Genomic DNA, 23,784 nt, shown 5'->3' with positions numbered 1-23,784 from the left:
CTGCAGCATTTTCATTGAGTTCGGCTATAACGTTTCTATACGGTCTATTTGTGGCATGCAGGAAAGTGCTTAATGTTATTATGCTACTGGACAAAAATTAGTTCAACATTTCCATGAACAAATCATGCAGCTTGCAGATCATTTTTGTTGAAATAAGCATTAACCACCAGGGGCATATATGAAAACATATCATGGGCTTAAACATTTGGGAATTTGAGATGCTTGGTGCTGTGATATGAGATCTCACGGTTAAAAAAGTGCAGCTCACACATTTTTGCCTTACAAAAAAAACAGACATTTCACATGCACATCTTTATTGGATTCAAGTTTCAATTTAAATAATAAATCCTGATTAACATCCAGCAACAGAAGGTGGGAGCTTTTAATGTTTGTATCTTAAACTAATAAGGAAAGACCAAAGTAGAAACAAAATCAGCTAACTTTCCCTCTCAAATCCAAGCGCTTAAGACATCACAAACAATGTAACAAATGGAAAGACTGAGGGAATGATAAGATGCACTTTTGTTTGTAAAGAGGGCAAGAAAACCATGCTTTAATCAACGAAGTGGTCATCATTAAGATAATTTAAATGGAACACTTTACACCCTATGCCATTCATTAAGTGACTTTCCTTACAGTATTTGCCACCAGTAGTAAATTTCTTTGATAATTTTTCTTACAGTATTTGCCACCAGTTGATTTCTTTAACAAAGCTCTGTCAAAAGATGCCTTGTACACCAAAAGCCTTAATTTCTAATAAATGAATAGACTTAATTTGTGGTATTCAATTACAAACAAAAGTTGTTTCGAGCCAAACTCATTTGTAACATGTTAGCAACCTCCTTATTAATTCAGAACAAAAGAACGGCCTCTATAGTGAAATATCGGTGACTGTTGGACTTTCAATGGATTAACTAATGGCTGATAGTTTATTTTTAAGGACTAAACAATTAAAAATAACAAACATGGCATTTTGAATGATCAAAATGTTTCCAAGTAAAAACCTTTTCTATCACACTTTAAATGTAGATTGTAGATTCTGTAACATGAGTGGCCTAAAACACTACTATATATACTAATTTCCGATCAGAATATTACCATTTGTGTGGGACAGTCTCTGATGTATTTATTCTGTAAATTGGTCCGTGATTTCGCAACATTGATAGAATCTAGGTTTGAATAAAATAAAAAACACACACATGAGCAACCATTTGAAAGGATTAGTCTGCAGGATAGATTTTATATTAAAAATGAAAGTTTTCTCACTGCTTTTCTATGCGAGATTGAGTTTATAGGCCAAGTAGGTATTGTTCATCTTTTGGAAGCATGGAAGATTCATTTCTGTTTTTATTTTGGTTGTCAAACATTGTGTATAGGAGGCAGCTGCAAAGAAGTTTAAATATATATTGCCTCATGGACTGCACCAATTCAGACCAACATCATGGAAAAGTGAAGTATAAAATTCTGGCTCAAGCTGCTTGTTCCTATACTTGTTGACAATGTCGGCTATTTTCTGCTTCCTGCGGACATGTGGAGGGTTGTAGGAATCACTTTCAAGCCTCTTTCTCCGACAGATATTTATCACAGTCTGTCTCACTAAGAAACCTGGGAAAAAGAAAAATACTTGTGACTTGACATAATGAAAATATAGAGTTTGCTCGATTATTTAAGGACTATCTTTTTGGCAACATATTGTCTGAAGAATGGATTTCCTGTGCATCATGTCAGTTTTTTAGATAATAATGGGAAATCTTCTGCTTCAATATAACTATTCAAACATGTTTAATGCCAGGAGAAAAATACTTATACTAATGAAAATCGTCAGATAATGGATAACACTGCTTCTCAGTTGTCTAACGTGTCTCAGTATTTTTGCAACCTTTACAAAACTTTCCATACATCAATAACAGAAAACAGGAAATCATAGAGGTAGGTTTTAAAACATTTAGCACTAGGTTAGCATCAAACCAGCACAAAAAGTTTTGTGGGAATTCACTTTCCAGCACATAACAATGCTGGAAAGCGCCATAAAAGAAGAGCGAAGCACTGTTTTGTGTTACCGCCAAGTGGGCTTACAACCTTTTGACGCAAAACCACATCTACAAAGATTTGTAGATGGTTTAGTACCAAAATTTAACGCCACTTCAAAGGAGGTGCTAACAGGAGAAAATAAAAATGTTACTAACCAGTAGAAATCTGTTCTTGACATGTAGAGCCACATGCTTGTGCACAGATCGCCACCTGGTGTTGGGTCCGGATGTTTGCAGTTTGTTTTTCTTCGAAGAAGTCTTTCCAGTCACGGGACCGGTGACTCCTCCTTTCGGTGATAGTGCGCATGGGCATCGACTCCATTGTTAGATTGCTTGACGTCATAGGGTGAGAATGGAGTTAGTAATGTATAAAGAGATGACCATGCGTATGTATGTAATAAGTATTACATTATAAAAGATTGTAACTGCAACAGATATAGGTGCCCGGAGAGGCGGGTGCGCGCATGCCAAGAACAGATGTCCACTGGTAAGTAACATTTTCTGTTCGAGACATGTGAGCTGTAGAACACATTCTTGTGCATAGACTATACAACAGTTGCTCCCAAAGCGGTGGCTAACCTGTAGCTGTGGCAGTTGGCTGAAATAATGTTTTGAGAACTGCTTGGCCTACATTAGCCTGTTGACTGGCTAACAGATCTGTACAATAGTGTTTAGAGTAGACCATGTTGCAGCTTTGCAGATATCTGCAATGGGAATGTTGCCTAAAAAAGCCATTGTATCCCCCAATTTGCGTGTGGAATGAGCTTGAGGGGGTGCAGGTAAAGTCCTTTTTGCTTTAGCATAACAAATTTGGATAAATGTTACTATCCATCTTGCAATGCCAGACTTTGAAATTGCATTGTCTTTATGCGGTGATGCAAAAGCAACAAATAGTTGCTTGGTTTTATGAAATGGTTTCGTCCTTTCAATATAATAAAGTAATGCTCTTTTAATGTCTAATGTGTGAAGAGCTTTCTCTGCCACTGAATCTGGTTGCAGGAAGAATACGGGCAACTCTACAGATTGGTTCAAATGAAAGGCAGAAACTACCTTTGATAGAAATTGTGGGTTAATACGAAGAACCGCTTTGTCATTGTGTAAGCGAAAAAATTGTTCTTCGATTGAAAATACCTGTAGCTCATCAACTCTCCTCAATGATGTAATGGCTACCAGGAAAGCAACTTTCCATGTGAGAAATTGCAGCTCACATTTGTGCAACGGTGGAACGGTGGACCTATTAACTTGGTAAGGACAATATTTATTTGCGTTGAGGTGAGTCGCAAACAGATCTATTTCCAGAACCCCCCCTCATTTAGAAGAACGGAAGGAGAACTTGAGCATGAAGTTCCCACTCGTGGATCTGTTGCTTATGCCTGCTGAGCAGGTCTGCTATTTGACTGTTTTCTCCTGGTATGTGCTCTGCCATGAGATAGATCTTTTGAGGAATGGCCCACCTCCAAATAGTCTGTGCAAGATGTGACAGTTGGAGAGAATGTCCCCCTCCCCTTTTTGTACAGTACATTGCTGTCATGCTGTCTGTGCAAATCAAGACAGCTTTGCCCTTGAGGTGGGTCTGAAACGCTTTCAGTGCCAGGAAAATTGCAAGCAATTCTAGGTGATTGATATGAAAGCGGTTTCTGCTCCAGACTCTACAGTCTTTGGACAGTTAGAGTCTGGCGACGTGCTCCCCAACCTGTTAGTGATGTGTCTGCCGTTAAGATTGTCTATGGAATCCGGTCGATGAATGGCCGCCCTTTGGACAAGTTGTGTGGATTCCACCACTGCAGAGAGTGATGGGTGCGGCCGTCCACCAACACCAGATCTTTCAGTTGACCTTGTGACTGATTCCACTGACGAGCTAAACATTCCTGAAAGGGACGCATTTGAAGTCTTGGTGGGACTATTGGAATGCAGGACACCATCATTCCTAGCAATTGCATGAGCACTCTTGCAGGAAGCCATTGGTTGGCTTTGAAATGAAAGGCTAGGTTTTGAATATTGTGTCTTTTGGTTGCAGTTGGAAATGCTAGAGTTTTTTGAGTATCTACAGTGGCCCCAAGTATGTCTGAGACATGGAGGGCTGCAGATGTGATTTTGTCAGATTGACTGTGAAGCCCAGACTGTGTAACAAGCGTAGTCTGTGTGTGCCAGAGACACTCTTGTTGGGAGCTGGCTTTAATGAGCCAGTAGTCCAGACACAGGAAGACATGTATTTTTTGTCTCCTGAGATGAGCTGCGACAACTGCCAGACATTTGGTAAACACTCTGGGAGCAGTGGTGACTCCGAAGAGAAGCACTTTGAACTGGTAGTGATGCCCTGCTACCACAAACCTTAGGTATTTGCGATGAGCGGGATGGATTGGGATGTGGAAGTATGCGTCATTCAACTCCAGAGTGGACATAAAGTCCCCCTGTTGCAGCAGTAGAAGTGCTTGTTATAGGGTGACCATATGGAAGTGGTCGGAATGAATGTAGAGGTTTAAGTCTCTGAGGTCCAAAATGGGCCTGAGTGACCCGTCCTTGTTGGGAATCAAGAAGTAAAGGGAATAGACTCCTGTCCCTTGATATTTTAATGTGACTGGCTATATTGCCCCTTTCTCTAGAAGAGATTGAACCTCTTGTTTTAAAAGGTGAAGGTGTTCTGTAGACAGTTTGTGTGCTCTTGGTGGAATGTTTGGAGGGTTGTTGGTAAACTCCAGGCAATAACCAGATTGGAACATCAGTAATACACATTTGTCTGATGTGATGGTATTCCAGGCTGGGAGAAATTGACTAAGATTTCCCCCGACAGAAGTGGAATAGTCTGGGGGTAGCGCAAAAAAGTCACTGTTTGGTATTTGCGGGGGAAGCGCGTGTGTAATTGCCTCACCTCTTCCCTTATCAGTTATCCCCTCTAAATCCACCTCTGAAATAGCATCTTGAGGAGGGCGATTGACTATTGCCCTTATAAGAGGAGGAATTTTCTGTTGATATACTCTTGGAGCCCGCCCTATAATAGGAGCGACGAAAGGGACCCCTACCTCAAAGTGATTGCAAAGCTCCCATGGACTTAGCAACCTCAGTGTTTTTCTTTATCTTTTCCAGCGAGGTGTCAACTGCTGGACCAAAGAGGTGTTCCTTATCGAATGTTTGGTTAAGAATGGAGGCTTGCACCTCAGGTTGGAAACCTGAAACTCTCAACCAAGCATGTCTGTGTTGTATTACACTGGTGCTTACTACTCGGGCCACTCTGTCTGCTGCATCAAAGGCGCATCTAATAGAGGTATTAGTAATGAGCTCACCTTCTTGAATAAGATCATTAGCCTTAGATTTGCGCTCATCAGGTAAAAATTGCATGACCTTCTCAAACTCGTCATAGTGAGCTCTATCGTAACAAGCTAATAAGGCTTTAGTATTAGCAATGCCCCATTAATTGGCTGCCTGCGATGCCACTCTTTTGCCTGAGCAGCAAAACACACAAGGTGATGGACGGAATGTTGCACATTGGCAAAACATTCACCCCCAGTCACAGTTCTGGGTTTAATCCATTGTTATTGTGCTCACCACGCCAGCCAAGTTCAGACATAGCCATATGCAAATCAGTCTTGACCCTGTGCCTCATGGGAACAGTCCAGCCCGAACTGCCAAGCCATGTCTTCCCTGGACCGGAATCAATAATCCTAGGACCGGTTTCTGGCTATCAGCCGTCATCAGCCAGAATAGCTTGCCTCCAGTGGCGTAGTGAGCATTTGACCCACGTCTGGTCATACCCTTCCCACATAGGGTGAGCAGCAAAACACACAAGGTGATGGACAGAATGTTGCACACTGGCAAAACATTCACCCCCAGTCATAGATTTGGGTTTAAACCATCGTTGAAGAAGGGTGACATACCCTGAAACCAGTCCCAGGATGCTTGTTTGTGGTCTGGGGGAGAATGTTTGCATTGTCAGCATTCCGTCCATCATTTGTTTGCTGTAACGCTTTTCGCCCTAAGTGGGATGGGTTGTCCAGACGTGGGTCCCTTGCTCACTGTGCCACTGGATTCAAGCTAGCCTGGCTGAAGAAGGGTGACATACCCTGAAACCGGTCCCAGGATGCTTGTTTGTGGTCCAGACCGAACATTGTCAGCATTCCGTCCATCATTTGTTTGCTGTAACACTCTTTTGCCTGAAGCATCAATTAACTTTGACTCTTTATCAGGAGGAGGGGCTTCACCTGTGGTCTGAGTTAGCTCTCTTGCATGCATTGGAAACTACAAGAGAGTCTAAAGGCACCTGACCTTTGATGGAGACAGGGTCAGTAGGTGCAGGTTTGTACTTTTTATCTACTCTAGGTGTGATTATTCTTGCCCTTAAGGGATCATTAAAAATCTAATCTGCATTCCCTTTAACATCAGTAATGGTTCTTTGAGTAGTACTAAGGGTATTAAATAGAAAATCCTCTTCTAATTTTTCTTTATATAATTCCACCCGTAATAATGAGTAGCCCTGTTAAGAAGCTCAATGTACCCTATGTTATCATCAGGTGGAGAGGGATTAGACGCATATAGATCTGGGTCATAATCAGTGTTGTTGTCATTATCTTAATGTTCCCATGGGTCAGGGTCTACTGGACTACCCTGATCATGGTCCCCATCTTTCTCATCCTCTTGGTCAGGTGGTGGTGGTGAGTTTGCAGGTGAAGTAAGCAAGTTTGGATACATGGGTGGAGGAAATGGGGATGGGTTAGTGCCCACATTTTTCTTTTTTAGAGGTATGTGGTAATCCTCTTGAAGGCCCATTTTCCTCTTTTCAGGTAATTTGGCAATGATATGTCCGGTATCTGAATTTATTTCCAGCTCTCTTTGTTTCGGATCAGAAGATGAAACGTCGGACAGAAGTTCTTTAGAGAGAGTCTTTTCTTTACTTGCTGTTTTCGACATTGAAGGTTTCAGCTTTGAACTTTTCAGCACTGAAGATTTAATCTTGGATAGGGATGGAAGGTGTACGTGAAAGACCAGAAAGTAAAAGACCACTTGGTTCGGGCGGCACTCCCCACCACCCTTTACTCTAATTCTACACTGCATGACCTATGGTCCGTAGCACCCCTGAAGGGCCATATCAAATCTGGAAATTGCGTAGTGTGTGACTTTACCATTGAGACAAAGGAATTTGTTTTTAAAGATGTAAGATAAGGACTAGAGTGCAGGTTGCATGCTCTCTGTCATACCTTGAGACCAGCGCTGATTCAGCGGTAACTTCCCCATTTTTTACACAGTTTATTTGCGGCGAAAACTTTATTTTAATTGCGACAAATTTTACCTACTGGCGCATTTAAAATACTTACTGCTGGAATAAGGAGTGCACTTGGCGCCCTGCAGTCTCCTCGGTCCACCGCCAGTCATTAGCGGACTGTTTGTTGTGGAGGGAGACTCCGGGGGACAGCCTCATTACAAAGTTACTCAAATTCAAATTCAAAAAAGCTTTATTCGATTTCAGAAAGAATTCATAAAAACATACAGGTTAAAAAGAACATACAATCAAAAAGTGCCCAGTGCATTCAGAATGTTAAAAAGCAGTGTTATTACAATCAGAGAAGATTCCAAGTTAATGAAGCTAGTTGTTAAAAAATTCTAAAATACAGATATTTACAAAGTGTTTATTACATTGAGTTCTTAAACTTAATCAGTAATTTCAAAAAGCTGGATAAAGCGTGTGGCACAATGTCATTTTCTAACTGTTGCAGTCTAACAAAGCTATTCTGCATGAGCGGTGGCCCCACGCTTTGAGGATTGGTTTCAGGATAATCCTCCTCGGAACAGCGTAAAATTTACAACATAAAATACAGTGTAAATTGGATTGGGGAGATGAATCGTCACAGGGGCAGGTAGGCATTTCCCTCGACCAGTTATTACAAGTTGGAAAGGTAATTATACGAAAAAAAGTTCCAAACCTGAAATGTGATATTAACATTCTCGAATAGCAGTTTAAATCGCTTACAAGGTACAGTTGAGGCCCTGGCTTAATGGTGATTTGCTGAAAGGCCAAGACTGAGTTTTTCTATGGCCCATCTTTTATTAACTAGGTGATCCATAGCCAGTTTTTTCAATAGTTTCCTAGGAATCACTTCCATAGTGGACGGACTCGTAAAATACTCAGGATGGCCAATCTCGGTCATCAAGGTTTCCACATAAGACAGCCATTTAATGTTCCTAACACCATCAAGAGTAAGACAGAGATTAATTTACAATTAAAAGCTGTCTCTGGGGTGACCCACACCTTATGCCATAACAGAATAGGCGCAATCTTTATGATATCTGAAATAAAGGGTAGACCCAATTCAATGTGAGTAAGGTAGCTTGCTGAAGATTTGGGGACCCCCAGCAAATATCTGAGGTATTGATTTTCAATTAGTTGAATCAATGTTATATTTTCAATACCCCAGATACCTGATCCATAAATGGCCGTGGATATACATTTGGCCTTGTATATTGAGATCAGTTCCTTAACGGGTCGGCCCCCAAGTTTTGCTGCAAAATTGTGCAATGCTCCAAACGCCCTAGAGAAAGCTAGTTTTCTGGTTTTTACTGCCGTATGCCAAGTGCATTTCCTATCAAATGATATTCCGAGATAGGGGAATTGGTCCGTTGACTCTATCCTCCTACCTTCAAGGAATATAGGACATGGTGCTTTCTTGGTACCGTGCCCACAAGCCATAGTGTATGTTTTAGTGATATTGACTTTTAATCCTTTATCTTTCATATAATTTGAGAATGTTGAGACAGCCCTCTGCAGACCTAGCCTGGTTTGCGACAAGATGGCAGCGTCGTCAGCGTATAGAAGAATGGGGACAGGGTGGCCCTGAAACGAGAGTAGTCAAGCTGTAAGCCCTTGAGGTGGTCGCCAATAGAGTTAATATATAGGGCAGTGGTTCCCAAACTTTTTTGACCTGTGGCTCCCTTGACCTAATCGGCAGTTGGCCGTGGCTCCCCACCATTTTTTTACCGGTGGGTGGGTGGTACGTACCTCCTGTTATCTTCCTTAAAGTAATTAAGACGCATTCTTTTACTCATCCAACCATCCATTCACTCATCCAACCATCCATTCTCTCATCCATCCACCCCTTCACTTCACTCATCTATCCATCCTTTTGTCCACCTACCCCTTTCACTAACTCATCAATCCTTATATTCACCCTTTCACTCATCCATCCATTCACCATTTCACTTATCAATTCATCCATCCACCCATTCACTTGCCCATCATCTACCCTTTCATTCATCCATCCATCCATCCTTTCACACAACCATCCACCAATTCACTCACACATCAGCTGCCCTTTCACTCATCCATCCATCCTTTCACACACCCATCCACACTTTTACCCATACATCTACCTTTCCACCCATACATCCATCTATTCACCTTTTCTCTCATCCATACTTCCACTCATTCACTCATCCATCCATCCTTTCTTTCATTATCTATCCATTCCCCCTTTCATTCATGCATTCATCCTTTCAGTAATCCATCCAGCCATTCAGACATTCCTTCACTTATTTACTCACCCACCTTTCCACATTATGAGCTGAGCCTTTGTCTGCAGAGTTGCAGGCAGAAGAGGCCTATCAAGAACGAACTACAGCAACGGGTGGGGTGCAGTGGGGGAGTGTTCACTATGCCCCTGCACATAGGCAGACTGAAAACGTAGAAGTCATGAGTCACACATGATGCACAGTGCCAGGATGTGAGGTTACTGTAACATGGTGTTGTTTCCAGGGCTTTAAGCGGTGTAAAAAAGTGGGGGTCTCTTCAAAGGGGGTGTTGGATGTAATTAGGTGCGCAGTTTAAAACAGCTAGGCTAAAAATCTGCGCTTAGCATAGTGTTGAGCCCGACTGGTATTATGTTGTTTCTGTCATTGCATCCAGATATATAATACAGCAAGTATCATTGCACCAACAACAAGCCAGGACTATTGGCTTTGTCAATGGTTGCTAGTTCCTTAAAATAAAAAAGCAGCAACCATGGCATTGTTGAATATAATATTGAAAATACTTCAGTTGAAAAGTTGAGACAGTGAAAGAACGTTAACCTGTTTGTTTAAACTTATTTCTCAGGCTTCTTTAAATAAAGTGTTCTCTAACAATGCAGCGTGGGCGTTTTACTATTTTTATCTAACAGATTGCCCGTCTGTACACTGAGGCAGGAGGAGGCCACCACATGCTTTTAACACCCCTGACTGCCCCATTGTCTTTCTGTATGTGGCAATCAGCCCCATACAGAATTTCAATGGGCGGGAGGGGCTGCTCCTGTGCTCCTGGAGGAGTGCAAGGCGGCTCCATCAGCGGGGGTGAGGCCTCTCACAGGGAGCAGAGCTGCTCCCTGTGATGGCCCTGGAATTTACGGACGGTTGGTCACCCTAGCTGTGCGCGGCGCCCCTGGCACCTCATTCCGGCGCACTGGGGAGCCGCGGCGCACAGTTTGGGAACCACAGATATAGGGTGAAGAGTAGGGGAGCTAAAATGCACCCCTGTCTCATGCCCTTCTTGATGGAAAATTTTGACGAACACTCACCTCGTTGACCAAAGCGCACCCTGGCCCCAGCACCCCTATATAGTTCCTTGATGAAGTTGAGTATTGTTTCAAAGTTACAAAGTGACTCACTTCCGGGTAGGGCCAGTGATAACCGCCATCTTGGTTGGGTTAGCGGTCTAGCATCTCCGCTCCCAACCAGACCCAGGTACTATAACTTCAGCAAATGGCGCGAGAGTGCAATTGATTAAGATAAGGACTAGAGTGCAGGTTGCATGCTCTCTGTCATCCCTCGAGACCAGCACTGATTCAACGGTAACTTCCCCATTTTTTACACAGTTTATTTGCGGCACAAACTTTATTTTAACTGCGACGAATTTTACCTACTAGCGCATTTTTAAATACATACTGCTGGAATAAGGAGTGCACTTGGCGCCCTGCAGTCTCCTCGGTCCACCGTCAGTCATTAGCGGACTGTTTGTTGTGGAGAGAGACTCCGGGGAACAGCCTCATTACAAAGTGACTCACTTCCGGGTAGGGCCAGTGATAACAGCCATCTTGGTTGGGTTAGCGGTCTAGCTTCTCCGCTCCCAACCAGACCCAGGCACTATAACTTCCGCAAATGGCGCGAGAGCGCAGCGCGCCGAAGGCGCGCAAAAGGCAAGCCCGTCTGCGCCCGTCCGTGCCTCGACCGTGCCAGAGGCCGGTCCCCCTGGACCTTCTGGATCCCATAAAACAACATCTAAAACAAGGGTAATCACCTACACAAAATCACAACTTATGGACTTGAGTAACTCCATTATGAATCATGATTGTACCCTTTTCAGCCTGAGCGATTTTACTAACAAAACATCAGCCAGATGTCCCAATTACTTGCTTAAGGTGACCCCAACCGCTCTGCTACTATCTCCCAGTGAACACTTTTCTCATGTCAATTCTAACCCCATTCATTTTGTACTCATCAATGGTCGTTCCCTTCCTAAGCATAAAATTGAAATACAGGAATTACTAACCATAATGATAAGCTAGATCTTGCTCTTATAACTGAAACGTGGGGTGACTCTTATACAGGTCCTGACTTCTGAGCGGCTACCCCAGAAGGATATTGTGTATCTAGACATGATAGACTCTTAAAAAAGGGCGGTGGGTTGGCGATTGTTCATCGTGAAATTTTTGTCATAAAAATGGAATCAATTACTTTATCAGTCTATGAAGCACTGTCCTTTTCTATTACTTTTTCCGATATTCAAACATTCAGACGAACTTTGATCTATCGTCCTCCAGGCCCTCGAGCGGGCTTTCTTAAAAATGTACACAACCTTTTGGAACCGATGGCAGGAACTCCCGATTATACCGTTTTGGGAGATTTTAACTTCCATCTAGAATCCTTACAGGATAAGGAATCCACCTCCCTTATAGCAGACCTACAGTCAGCAGGCTTACAACAACTGGTTATAACACCTACTCACACGGCGGGTCACACCCTGGATGGACTATTTACCGGCAATACTAATATCTCAATATCCTCTGTTCTACCACTCACTTGGACTGACCACTCTGCAATAATCTGTTCTTTACAAATCACAAAAGCTAAGGAAAGCTATACCATTTCGCGTACCCCCAAACAAGTTAGAGCATGGAAGAATACTGATATTATTCTCTTGCAAAAAACACTGTCCTCTACCCAACAGGAAGTCATAGCAGATCCTGACATAGCGGCCAATGACTATTCTTCTTGGCTTCATAAAGCCTTCAGCATTACAGTGCCAGTTAAAAATGTCTCCACTAATCGAAATGTGCCTTCAGCCCCATGGTTCTCTGAGGCCTTAAGATTGGAAAAACAACGTTGTAGAAATCTAGAAAGAAAATTGGGCAAACACTATGACAATAATGCAAAAGATTTATGTAAGGACTCACTGACCAAATACAAGCCCCTTATTGTAGCAGAAAAAAGCAAGTACTATCAAACACAAATAGAGTTGGCTCAAAATTCCACCAAGCAGCTATTTCAGGTGGTAACCAAACTCTCCAATACACCAACAAGCATAGTCACAGATGTGTCACCTGCACTGTGTCACATTCTTGCTGATTTTTTTGAAGACAAAGTGCTTCAGATTTATTCAAATTTTGCTACGCAAGTTAAATCAGATCCCCCTGCTAGAGATAGCCTGGCAAATACCCCGGCTACGGGCTTCGCAGAATTTAGTCAAGTTTCATCGGAACTAGTAACAGGGCTTATTCTCTCTATAAAATCGGGTTCCCCTCTGGATCCTTGTCCTCCCTCAATGGTAAAACTCATTCCAAGACACATAGCCCCTATTCTTACCAATATTTTTTATTCAATGTTCCACACTGGTTCATATCCATTGATTTGAAAGAAGGCCATCATTAAACCCCTGCTAAAAAAGCTTAACTTGGACCCCACAGACCCCAAAAATTATAGGCCGATTGCTTGCCTTCCTTTCCCTGCAAAGATTGTGGAGAAAATAATGAATATTCAATGATCATAATAATCTTTTGGACTCCACTCAATTTGGGTTTAGGAAGGGTCATGGGACGGAGACAGCCCTGATTAAGGCGGCGGACGAAATTAGGATGATACTAGATCAAGGTGGTGCGGCGGTCCTTGTTCTATTGGATTTGTCCTCGGCCTTTGACACGGTCGATAATTCCATTCTAATCGACCGTGTCTCGGCCATGGGCATAGAACATAGGGCCAAAGTGCTACTAACCTCCTTCCTCGCCAATCGTACTCAATTGGTTAAACTGGGCGATTCTTTTTTACCAACGTTTTCTCTTCCATGTGGGGTGCCACAAGGATCCTCCATCAGTCCGACCTTATTTAATATCTATGTGTCGGACCTGGCTAGGATCATTAAAAAGCTAGGGATGAGAATAACGTCATATGCCGACGACACCCAACTGGTGTTGGCAGTACATAATGATGGATTACAAGTGGCAGCCAGCTTTCAAGAGGGAATGTTAGCCATCAGCTCTTGGATGGTACGAAACTGCCTAAGGTTAAACTCCGATAAAACGGAGGTTATGAACTTTGGCAGTTTAACCCCTGGCTGGTCCCCAACGTGGTGGCCAACCGAGTTGGGACCTCCGCCTCAACCAGTCAAAGTCAGGAACCTTGGGGTTATGTTTGATGACAAGCTCTCGTTCACTCACCATGCAAATGCAGTTGTATCCGCTTCCTTTAACACTCTCAGAATGGTAAGGAAGTTGCTCCCTTTCCTTCCCCCGAGTGCGGGAAAGACTCATGTGTACGTTGGTTATGGCAAAAATTGATTATTGTAATGGCCTCTTTCTGAATGCTCAGGAGAGAGTCTTAAACAAGCTACAATTAGTGCAAAACGCAGTTGCAAGAATGCTATCTGGTACGCCTAAATTTAAATCCATTTCCCCAGTTATTCGCCAACTACACTGGCTACCAATCAGAAGCCGAACAAAATTCAAGGCTTTATGTATAACATTTAAAGCAATCAATAACTCTGGTCCAGAGTTCCTGAAAAAGGCACTCTGTCCTTATATTCCCACCAGAACCCTTCGCTCCTCCTCGCACGCTGCTTAACCATCTCACGTACAAAGAAATCATCTTGGGGAGACAGAGTATTCATAGTTGCCACCGCCAAATTGTGGAATACCCTCCCACTACTTATCAAGGCCAGTCCATCCCTCATTACATTCAGGAAGTTGGTAAAAACATGGCTGTTCAACCAGTAAGCCCTCCCTTCAATCCTATGTCCCTCTATCTTTCAGCGCCGAGACACCTCCGGGTAGTTGTGCGCTAACATTTTTTCATAAATAAATAAGACATGTGTTAAAATCTTTGAGTAACTGCAATACATGCAACCTTATATACGCCATCTTCTGTCCATGTGATAGAAGATCCGGCTACGCATCTCACAACACCGCAGCAGAATTCGGTGTAAAACAGCTAATGCACCGTTCGTTGATCACTTAATTGAGAAAGGACATACAGAAAATGACATTTGGTGGACAGTGATCAGCACTGTCAAACTTCCCCCAAGAGGAGGGGATCTCACACGGATCCTCAATAAGGAGGAGTTGAAATGGATTTTAAAGACTGACATTCTTAACACAGGACTAAACTTATTGGAGGACTGGAATACTCTGATATGAACATTGGAGCCCGTTCCTCATGTCCTTGAACGTTCTTACTGCACACTTATGCCCAGTGATGTTTATTACTTCCTAAAGTCAAAAGCTTTCATAAAATTATTGTTCCCGCACTTCATTCTCTGTTAACAATTTGAAGTGACTAACTTGTTGCTCTTCTGAATGGTCCAAATTGCCCCAATTCTCTTTTCCTCACTTGTAGTGTAGTTCCTATATTTCCAATAGGCTCTGCGCATTGGAATAACATAAACGATAGTTTAGACGTAGGACTGAGGTCGACTAGGTCTCTATTGAATATGTTAGACTTAATTATGAAATGCCAGCTAGCTCAGAGGTCACTATAAACTTTCTCGAGTACACAAGAAGGGATTAGTTTCTGACAACCGCATAAACATGACAACTTTGCTCTCTCCAGAATAAGGAGTATACCTCCAGAGTCGCAGAAACAATAGATAGCTATTTTACTCAGTCAATCGTGCATGCTTAGTTTCACAAGAAGAGCAGAGAAACAGAGAGACGGGCGTTTTCAATAAAAGAGGTTATTTATTGAACAGTCTTCTTTCTCATGCAAGAGAAGTGAATTGCTACAATTGCAATACTTGTCGTAAAGTAAAGTGCGTACAGTAAAAGGAGTATTACAAAGTAATACTGTAAAAGCATGGTATGATTTCTAAGCCATACAGTGTTTAAAATGGGTACAATACATATAATGATAAAATAAGTACTAAACGTACTCAACTGGTGCTTCGAAGATACGCCTACCCCGGTGTACCTAACCTAAGCCTAGTACATGGGAAGGAGTAAGTGAGATATAGTTTGAGTTAAGGTAGTTTCTGCCAAGAATCTAAATCAAGAATTCTCTAAGGGCTAATCAGCTCCGTACCTTGGTTATAGAATGAAGGAGGTCTTGTATCTCTTTCTCAGGACTCGATATCCCACCAACCCGCAAGGGTGACAGGGAAACACTGGAGCTGGATTTCTCGGCAGGAGAAAAGACAGCGTCTCTCTCAGTGTGTCAACGGGAGGGTTGGCTTCCTTCGGCACTTGCTACAGCAGGGCGTCGGGCAAGTAGATAGTCGATCTGCTCCAAATCATTGTGTGTTTTGCTAGGGCAGATGCTGGTATATTTATAACTGGAAGGTGCCGAGTTTGACGTAAGGTTGGAGATAAGACATAACTAAGAACTCGCAGTTCTTTCAGGACTCCGGGAGTTCTAGGACAAATCAATACAGAAGCAGGGGGAATTCCCGGGCTGCTGGAGGCTTGGTTTGCTTAAGAACACGTTGTGCTTTCTAGAAGTCTATGGGAGTAGCCGTGCCGTATTTGGATTGCATTGGCTATGTCTTAATATGGGTATGATTCTTATGCCTATATAAGGATATTATTTGATATAACCACATAAGGGAATAAATCGTGAATATTTAACTAGAGTCCTAGATTCGTCTACAACACCCACTCCACGTATAATGTCCATCATTACTAATTACTAAGCAATTATAAACATATCTAAGCATGTGTTTTCCATCCCACCCCAAAAAACATAAAATGCATTTGAAATAGTATATACACGAAAAATCAGTATTATACTGTACGTTTTCAAGCAGTGGTATCATTCAGATAATGCATATATTGTACATTGGAATGTTGACTGAATGAATCACGAATATTTACATTTATGAAATGGCTCTTAATACAGAAGAGAAGGTCGAGACCATTTCATCACATATTTATACAAGACTGTACATGTGCTAGAGGCTAAGCCATAATATTGTCTTTAGAGTTTTTAAAAATAGAAATCTTGTTCTCTAAGAATAGTTCTACTTTAAGCAGAGTAACATGTGCCAAAAAAGTAAATATTTTGGGAACGGGAAAAAATTATTTCGCTTTCAGGGCAAAAATAGTTCCAAAAAGTTTTTTAGAAGTTCTGTTTATCAAAACTGAAGGCCGAATTCAGAGTTCAGGGAACGCTGTGTGCTTGTGTTTTCAAAAGTTATTCTCGTTGTTAGGGGAGAACATTAACTCAGATAGGCTGGCAAAGAATTCGTCTACATCAGTAGGTGAAAGTTGGACCATGTCCGAAAAAGTAGAAATAGTGCATATGTGAGATGCATTGCCGTCATCGGTGTCTAGATCAGCAATGGTCACAGAAGATTGTACCTGTGTGCCGCTTTCATCTAGTACCTCGCCGCCACCTAGTCGTAGTCGTAATGGTGAGGTCTCCACGAACGCCGTCATCAGAATAGGTAGCCGCTGGGGACAACACGTTGCATGAGCCGTTACCGAACCAAGCAAAGTATCGACATCCATAGGTACTGCTGATGGGAGCGTGAGACAGACGTCTAACACGCATTCTTCTCCACAGAGCAGGCATCGAAGAACAGGTAGGATGCAATCTTGCCAGATTGGTCTGAACGAAAGAAACCATGTAGTATTCAGATCTCTTAGCCGAGCCAAGCCAAGGACTTTAGTGATCCGGTCTCGGTATCGCATTGCCAGGAGCGTTTCTTCCATTGTAGCCTGAGTTTTGTCTGTGACTGGACTTGCCATATCGAAGCAGAAGGAACAAAAATAAGATTCCTGCTACGAGTCCCAAGATGAGAGGCAGGCCGCCGAACACAGAATGCACGAAATTCGGGAAGATGCATAGGACTGCTTCAAAGGGTGCTAACAGTCCCGAAAAAATTGTCTTAAATACATGTGAGATGCCACTGGTATCAGACATGTTTAAGATTTGACTTAACATTTCTACGAAATGCACGGGGCAATTTGTTGATAATAATGTATGTATCTCTGCTGCTGTCCTTGCGACTTGCAGATCATACGTTTCTCTAGACGTGTAGCAGGGGTGCCGTGCAGATGGCATGAAAGGTTATTTGATGAACCTTCGCAGGCTCCATGCAAGTTAATACCTTTACACAGAAGTGTACCTCTCAGTGAATTTTTTCAGTTGTTACCACTAAGAAATACCTCTTTTTTCACCCCACTCCAACATCTATGTGTGTAAGGTAAAATCCAGGTTGACTTGATGTACCCTTTACCCAACCTTTCATAAAGGCCCGCTGGTATGTGCTTTTGGCAATATTGAAACTGAAAAGTCGTTATCGGAATTGTAATGGTGCCATGTATTATCCATTCAATGACAGGTCTTTCGGAGATTGTCAATGATAATCTCTCAATTTTTTCAATGCTTAGCACCGTATAGTCTGCCACTCTCTGTGCCAAAGAGATTTGTTTATCTGTAAGGTTAAAGACAGAAAACAATGAAGTTGTGTTGATTAGATGCCATGGCACGTAGCCTGAACGGAGATTTTGTAACGTCCAGCCTAACTGTACAATAGAACGTAATTGGGACTGGCCATGTTGTAACATTAGCATATCCTGTTCTATTATATCAATAGCAGATGATACAATGCTGTTCAGTGAATAAATTCTGGAGGACAGAGTCATTAACCCATTGCCCACTACAGACATTGATTTTTCTAAATGAATACGATCAATTTCTCGTATTTTTTCAGCAGTTTCAATTTGCGTTACTTTCCAAGCTTCGTTGTAAGCAGCATTTATGAGTATGAAAAAGGCTTTATTTCGATAAAAGATATCTTAAAAGCATGAACATAAAATCAACACTTTAGGGTAACAGCTCGATTTGTCAATATTAGTGCCCCAATCACAACTTTTTATAGTTTTTCTTTAAAATATACACATTTGTACAACAAATTAATCGCATTACAAAAGGATAAAAACTATTTACACAAACAGGTAAAATCTTGAATTAAACAATTTCTTTCAGCCTTTTGCATCTAATGGACCAAGCCCATCTCAAGAACTTTGCCAGTCCGCAAACATACAACAATTGGGTGCCAGATTGTAGGATGCGCAGCGCTACAGAGTGGTCTCTTGTGCCCAATTCTCTGCATAATGGCTTAAGCCAATAATTCCTAGGTGCTTTATATGCCGGACATGCAAATAAAATGTGTGCCATTGATTCTACCCTTGAATCGCAATTAGGACAAAAAAGACACGTTTGAAAAGGAACTTTCCAGCATGCGGTCAGTTCCCGTATTGGCAATGTACCGATCCTAAATTTAAAATACAACGCTCTATCAGAAGACTTTTGGATAATATCAAGATACGGCTCACTAACTGTTGCATCCTTGATCCTCAAAAAATCGGTAGTTATTCTTCCTAATTTGGGATCAGAGTTACGCTTATTAGATACCCAGCTCCAGTAAAGTTTCTTTAATACTGCTTTCGGTGGAGCTCATTTGTTCTCCCATGCCTCACGAAGACCCAGATCACATAAAAGGGATTCAACATCTTTGAGCCACTTGATTTTGTGCCATCCCGACATGGACATCACTTCCGACAGACCTTCAGCATACTTTGCTAACTCCGGGACTCGCCATAACCGAGCCCAAAGTAAAAGAGGTCGGAGTTTAGCCAGGTCATTTATCGAGTTACAACCCAAATCCAATAGCAGGGGAACCATAGGAGTACTCTGTGGGAGTGCCATTAAATCTTTTAGAAATCTATTTTCAGATTTAGACAATTGCTCCATGTTACTTAAACCCCAAAGTTCGGCTCCGTATAGGGCCAAACTTACACCTCTAGCCTTATAAATATCAATTGCCGGGTCAATAGGTCTAGTTCAAGAAGAGCGCTGTTCCTTAAGGATGGCCCCCGCTACCCTTTTATGACCTAGAAGCATTTTCTGGATATGAGGGTTCCACTTCATTGAGTCCGAAATGCGTATTCCGAGATAATCGAATACCATAACCCTTTCTAATGATACAGAATTTAAAACTGGGGGTCTACCAAGTTTTTTTGGCGGATTCAGCACTAAATACTTGGTCTTATCTGTGTTTATCACAAGCCCTCTCAGGGTACAGAAAGAGTGGAAGCTATCTAGTAGGTTCTGAAGGCCAACCGGGGACTTAGAAATAAGGAGGGTATCATTGGTGAACAGGAGAGTTGGAATACGCTCGCCCGCCAGGGATGGTGCATCAGATGGACTTTTCAGAAAATGCTCCACCACGCCGTTCACATAGAGAGAACAGAGTGGGGGCAAGGACACATCCCTGGCGGACACCCCTGTTCACCGGAATTCTACTGGTCTTCTGCCCCTGAGGGCCCCACCTTATTTGAGCAAAGTTACCATTGTGAAGCCTCACTAATAGTGACTGAATGTTCGATGGAACCCCCATATCAGCCAATACTCCCCATAAGCGTTCACGAGGCACTAGGTCAAAGGCAGTCTTTAGATCGATGAATACGAGGTAAAGACTGCCTTTCCCTATATGTGCCGCTTTCCAGTAAATTAGTAACAACCTGAAGGCTTGCTCTATTGTCCCAGTTCCAGATCTGAAACCTGGTTGATAATCAGAGAGAATTTTATTTTCTTCTGCCCAATGCAGTACTCTCTCGAGTATCACCTTCCCAACAACCTTCTGGGTGGAATTGATAAGGCTTATGGGGCGATAATTGGCAGGATCGCCCCTATCTCCCTTTTTGAAGATTGGGACGACCTCTGCCCCCTTCCAAGACTCAGGAATAGGAACCCCATTGTCAATAGCATTTAATAATCTAGAAATAAGCAGCATATATACCGGCGTATATGAAACATTTTTGACACTGTTTGCGAGGTCCCAATAAGAAATCCCTCAAGTCAGCACCTTCTTTAAGTAAGGTCAAGTGTTGCTTAATTTCAGGTAGTGTGGATTTCTGTAGCCATTCGAGGCATAGTTTTCCTACACTGTATGTTGTTATTATCCCTGGATGTTGTCTCTGGGAATAACTTGGGTCTGGCCTCTTCTGTTTGAACCCCTGTGTTTTTGTTCAGGAATCTATCTTGACAGTTATTAGCGTCTGTGGGCCAGATCAACCATTTTCTCCAATCAGGATTAGTTCTGTTTTGGTGTAAAATATGGGATACGTCTATCTCCACATCTGTAGTGCTATTACTATCAGTTATGGGCTTTGGAATAGACGGTTTGTTTAAGTCCTTTATCCTGGCTAAGCCAAGACAGGTTGTTTGTTGAATGGTGTCATTCAGGAACATTATTTGTTCTGGGATCACGCAGGCTCTAAATAATGATTCTATACCTTGTACCTGCCAGTCTTTTGTACCCCAGACAGTTTTTGTCTCAATGTTGTTTTTCCAAAATTCAAAACCAAATGTAGACAATTTTTCATAAAATGTTGTAGAATATATCAGTTTAGTATTTGTCAACATGTTTTTCATTCCTGTCTTATTTACAATCTTAAAATAAAATGTTTCTGGATCAGTGTTATTAAACCCTGAGAAATATGGGAATTTCTCATAAAATGTTTTCAAGCTACCTTTTGGTGGTGTTGGACAATGTTCCCATTGATTATAAGTGAAAACATTTCTAGGATTAGCAGATTTATGCAAATAGTGGTGTCCATAATGATTAAAGCAATACATTTCTTCATAATCTGATGAACCTTCTAAATAATCATGTTCTGTATATTTTGCGGACATTTCTAAGTCTGACATCATATTATTAATACTTTCAAAGTCCCAATCATCACAGAAACTGCTAGGTGAAACAAAGTCACTTAAAGAAACCTTGAACTGATGTAGATATTTCAAGAGTACAACTGGGCCATAGATGTCGTAATCAGTAGCGATTATCATTCTTGTACCACACAAAAGTTCATAAGGAGTGATTCCACCCAGAGAATTTCTTGGCAGATTATTAAGACTACGTTGGACACTTGTTAGATGTTTGACCCACCCATCACCCGAACCTAATACCCTCGCTGTTATAGATTGCTTTATGTCACGTTTTTTTCTCTCCACTACCGCATTTCCCTCTGGATGGAATGGACTAGAGTACCTCAATGCAATGCCCAAGCTGGCCATGGCCTCCTTGTAAGCTCGAGAGCTAAACGCGGGACCCTGGTCAGAATGTAGGAAGCCAATTGCGTATGTGCCGATAAAGACTCGCAAATCTTTTATAACAGTTCTGGCGTCAGCCGAGCACTGGGGCCACATCCAAATGAATCTCGTGCAGGAATCCACTGCGACCATGATATATTTATAGTTGCCATCCCTTTGTAAGGGACCACAGTGGTCGGGGTAAACACATGCTAATGGTTTATCTGAGATTAGAAGGGGCGTCTGTGCTGGTCGTTTCACTGTTGATACCTTTATTTCTTGGCATATTTCACATTCTAAAACATAGTTTCTAGTCTGTTTTCTCATGCGTGGCCACCAGTATCTCTGTTTTAATAAGGATACTGTGGCGGAAATACCAGCATGTGCAGAAGCGAGCCCTTCATGTGCCGCTAAAATTAGTCCTAACCTATGTTCCATGTTTGGAATTGCCCTATCCCCCACTCCAGGGATTGTAGCAAAATAAACATTATTTGCATCAGTTTTGTATGAGTACTTTACTGGAAAGCCTTTCGGGAGTGTCTTACCACTGTTTTTTACTGAAGCACCGACAGCTTGCATTATCTCGCTGTCTATTTTTGTTTTTGACCGGGTGATGGCAGCTACGGAGGCCGTTTGCACAGCTGCTTTTGCAGCCTCATCAGCCAATGAATTCCCTGCAACGTGAACGCCATCAGGTTGATGACTCAGTGTATGTATCATGTGAGTCTTTTGTAGTTCTTCCTGTAAAAGAACTACTTGTTCCCAAAGCATTCTATGCTTGATTTGATTGTGCCACCTTTTGCATCTTTGAAACCGTTTTGAACCCAGTTCTGCAAGTAATCATTGTAAGACTGGATGCATTAATACGAATCGCACACTATTAGTGAGGGGAATTCGCGATCAGTATTTTCAAGCGCCATCTTAAAAGCCTGTAGTTCAGCTCGCTCAGCTCTACAGTCTCCGAGTGATTGAGTTTTAGTGACCATTGGTCTAAATTTACCTTCATGCCAACGACCTTTAACAATCGCGCACGCAGCACTATAAGCTTGTTTACCCCCAACTGCGGGTTGTGCTGAACTGTCTGTATATATTATACAGCCGTAATGTTCTAGAGGCAGAATCTAGGTCGGCAGGGGACATTCATATTCGTATTGGAGAAATTCTTGTGTTTTTAAGTTAGGATCAAATTTGTATACTACGTCTGATGCAGCAAGAGAATTAACCCATTGTATCCATCTTGGATGTAAAGCTTTAGCATTCGGAATGCTGGCTCTTGCTACCGCCTCTAGGGCTGGTACCGATGTTACGATTATTATACATTTACCTTGTGCGAGGGCTCTTTCTTTTGCTACAACAGTTTGTACCGCAGTCAGGATTTTTTCAGTAGAACTGAATTTCATTTCAGCTTGTGTGTACAAGTGTGATTTATAAGCTATTGGTACAGTTTCTCCCTCAGAGGTCAGGTATGTAAATCCGCATCTTCCTGGGATGACTCGGATTACAAGGTTGCGTTCGTTTGCGCGTGTTTGCATTTTTGTTTTAGTTAACATGTCTGTTTGTATTGATCGTAAAATCTTTGTGTGTTTCTGTGTCCAATTAATTGGTTTGAAATCAGGTTTTATTAATTCGTAGAGGGGTTTAACCCTCTCTGCATAATTTAGAATGTATGTTCTTCCGAAATTCAGGAAACCTAGAATTGATTGTAGGTTTTTCAGCGTTTTTGGAGCTGTGAGTACTGCACACTTCTCTAAGAAGTTGTCTGCTAGGCTTTTGCCTTCACTTGATAACTCATATCCTAAAAATAGGACAGTGAGGTGGGCAATTCGTGATTTTTTAAAATTGAATTTGTACCCTTCAGATGCGAACCCAAGTATGATGGTATTCACTCTTTTCAAGTGTGTCTCCAGGTCATTGTCTGTAAGATAGAGGTCATCGACATAAGATAATGCCTCATCATCATACATTTGTAGTAATTCCTTTACTCTGGCTGAAAATAATCCTGGGCTGTTGATGAATCCCTGGGGGAGACGACAAAATTGCTTCTTGGCCCCCATACAGGAGAAAGCGGTCAAATACCTGCTTTCTGGTGCAATGTTTTGACAGAAGAAACCATTTGAAATATCTAATGTTGTTTTATATTTTTTGCGCACGATGTTATTCATTAGTGCAGCACTGTGTGAGTTTTGTACTGCAAATGTTTTGCAACAAGAGTTTA

The 23,784-nt window shown here is 42.0% G+C and overlaps 1 protein-coding gene across 3 annotated transcripts in view; it reads right to left on the bottom strand.

Moving 5' to 3' along the window:
* Window positions 1-297: 297 nt before the first annotated feature.
* The window catches only part of RALGAPB (Ral GTPase activating protein non-catalytic subunit beta), a 2,268,266-nt gene continuing 2,244,779 nt past the window's right edge, over window positions 298-23,784 (bottom strand). For all 3 annotated transcript variants that reach the window (XM_078652319.1, XM_078652321.1, XM_078652322.1), the window contains one exon: window positions 298-1,605. In XM_078652319.1, coding sequence (XP_078508445.1) covers window positions 1,412-1,605 — 194 coding nt within the window. In that variant the 3' untranslated portion in view covers window positions 298-1,411. The remainder of the gene's footprint in view (window positions 1,606-23,784) is intronic.

This window comes from Lissotriton helveticus, chromosome 7, assembly GCF_964261635.1.
Source record: "Lissotriton helveticus chromosome 7, aLisHel1.1, whole genome shotgun sequence".
Taxonomy (NCBI): Eukaryota; Metazoa; Chordata; class Amphibia; order Caudata; family Salamandridae; genus Lissotriton; species Lissotriton helveticus.
Note: the sequence above shows the minus strand (reverse complement) of the source record. Positions and strands in the feature narration are given on the sequence as shown.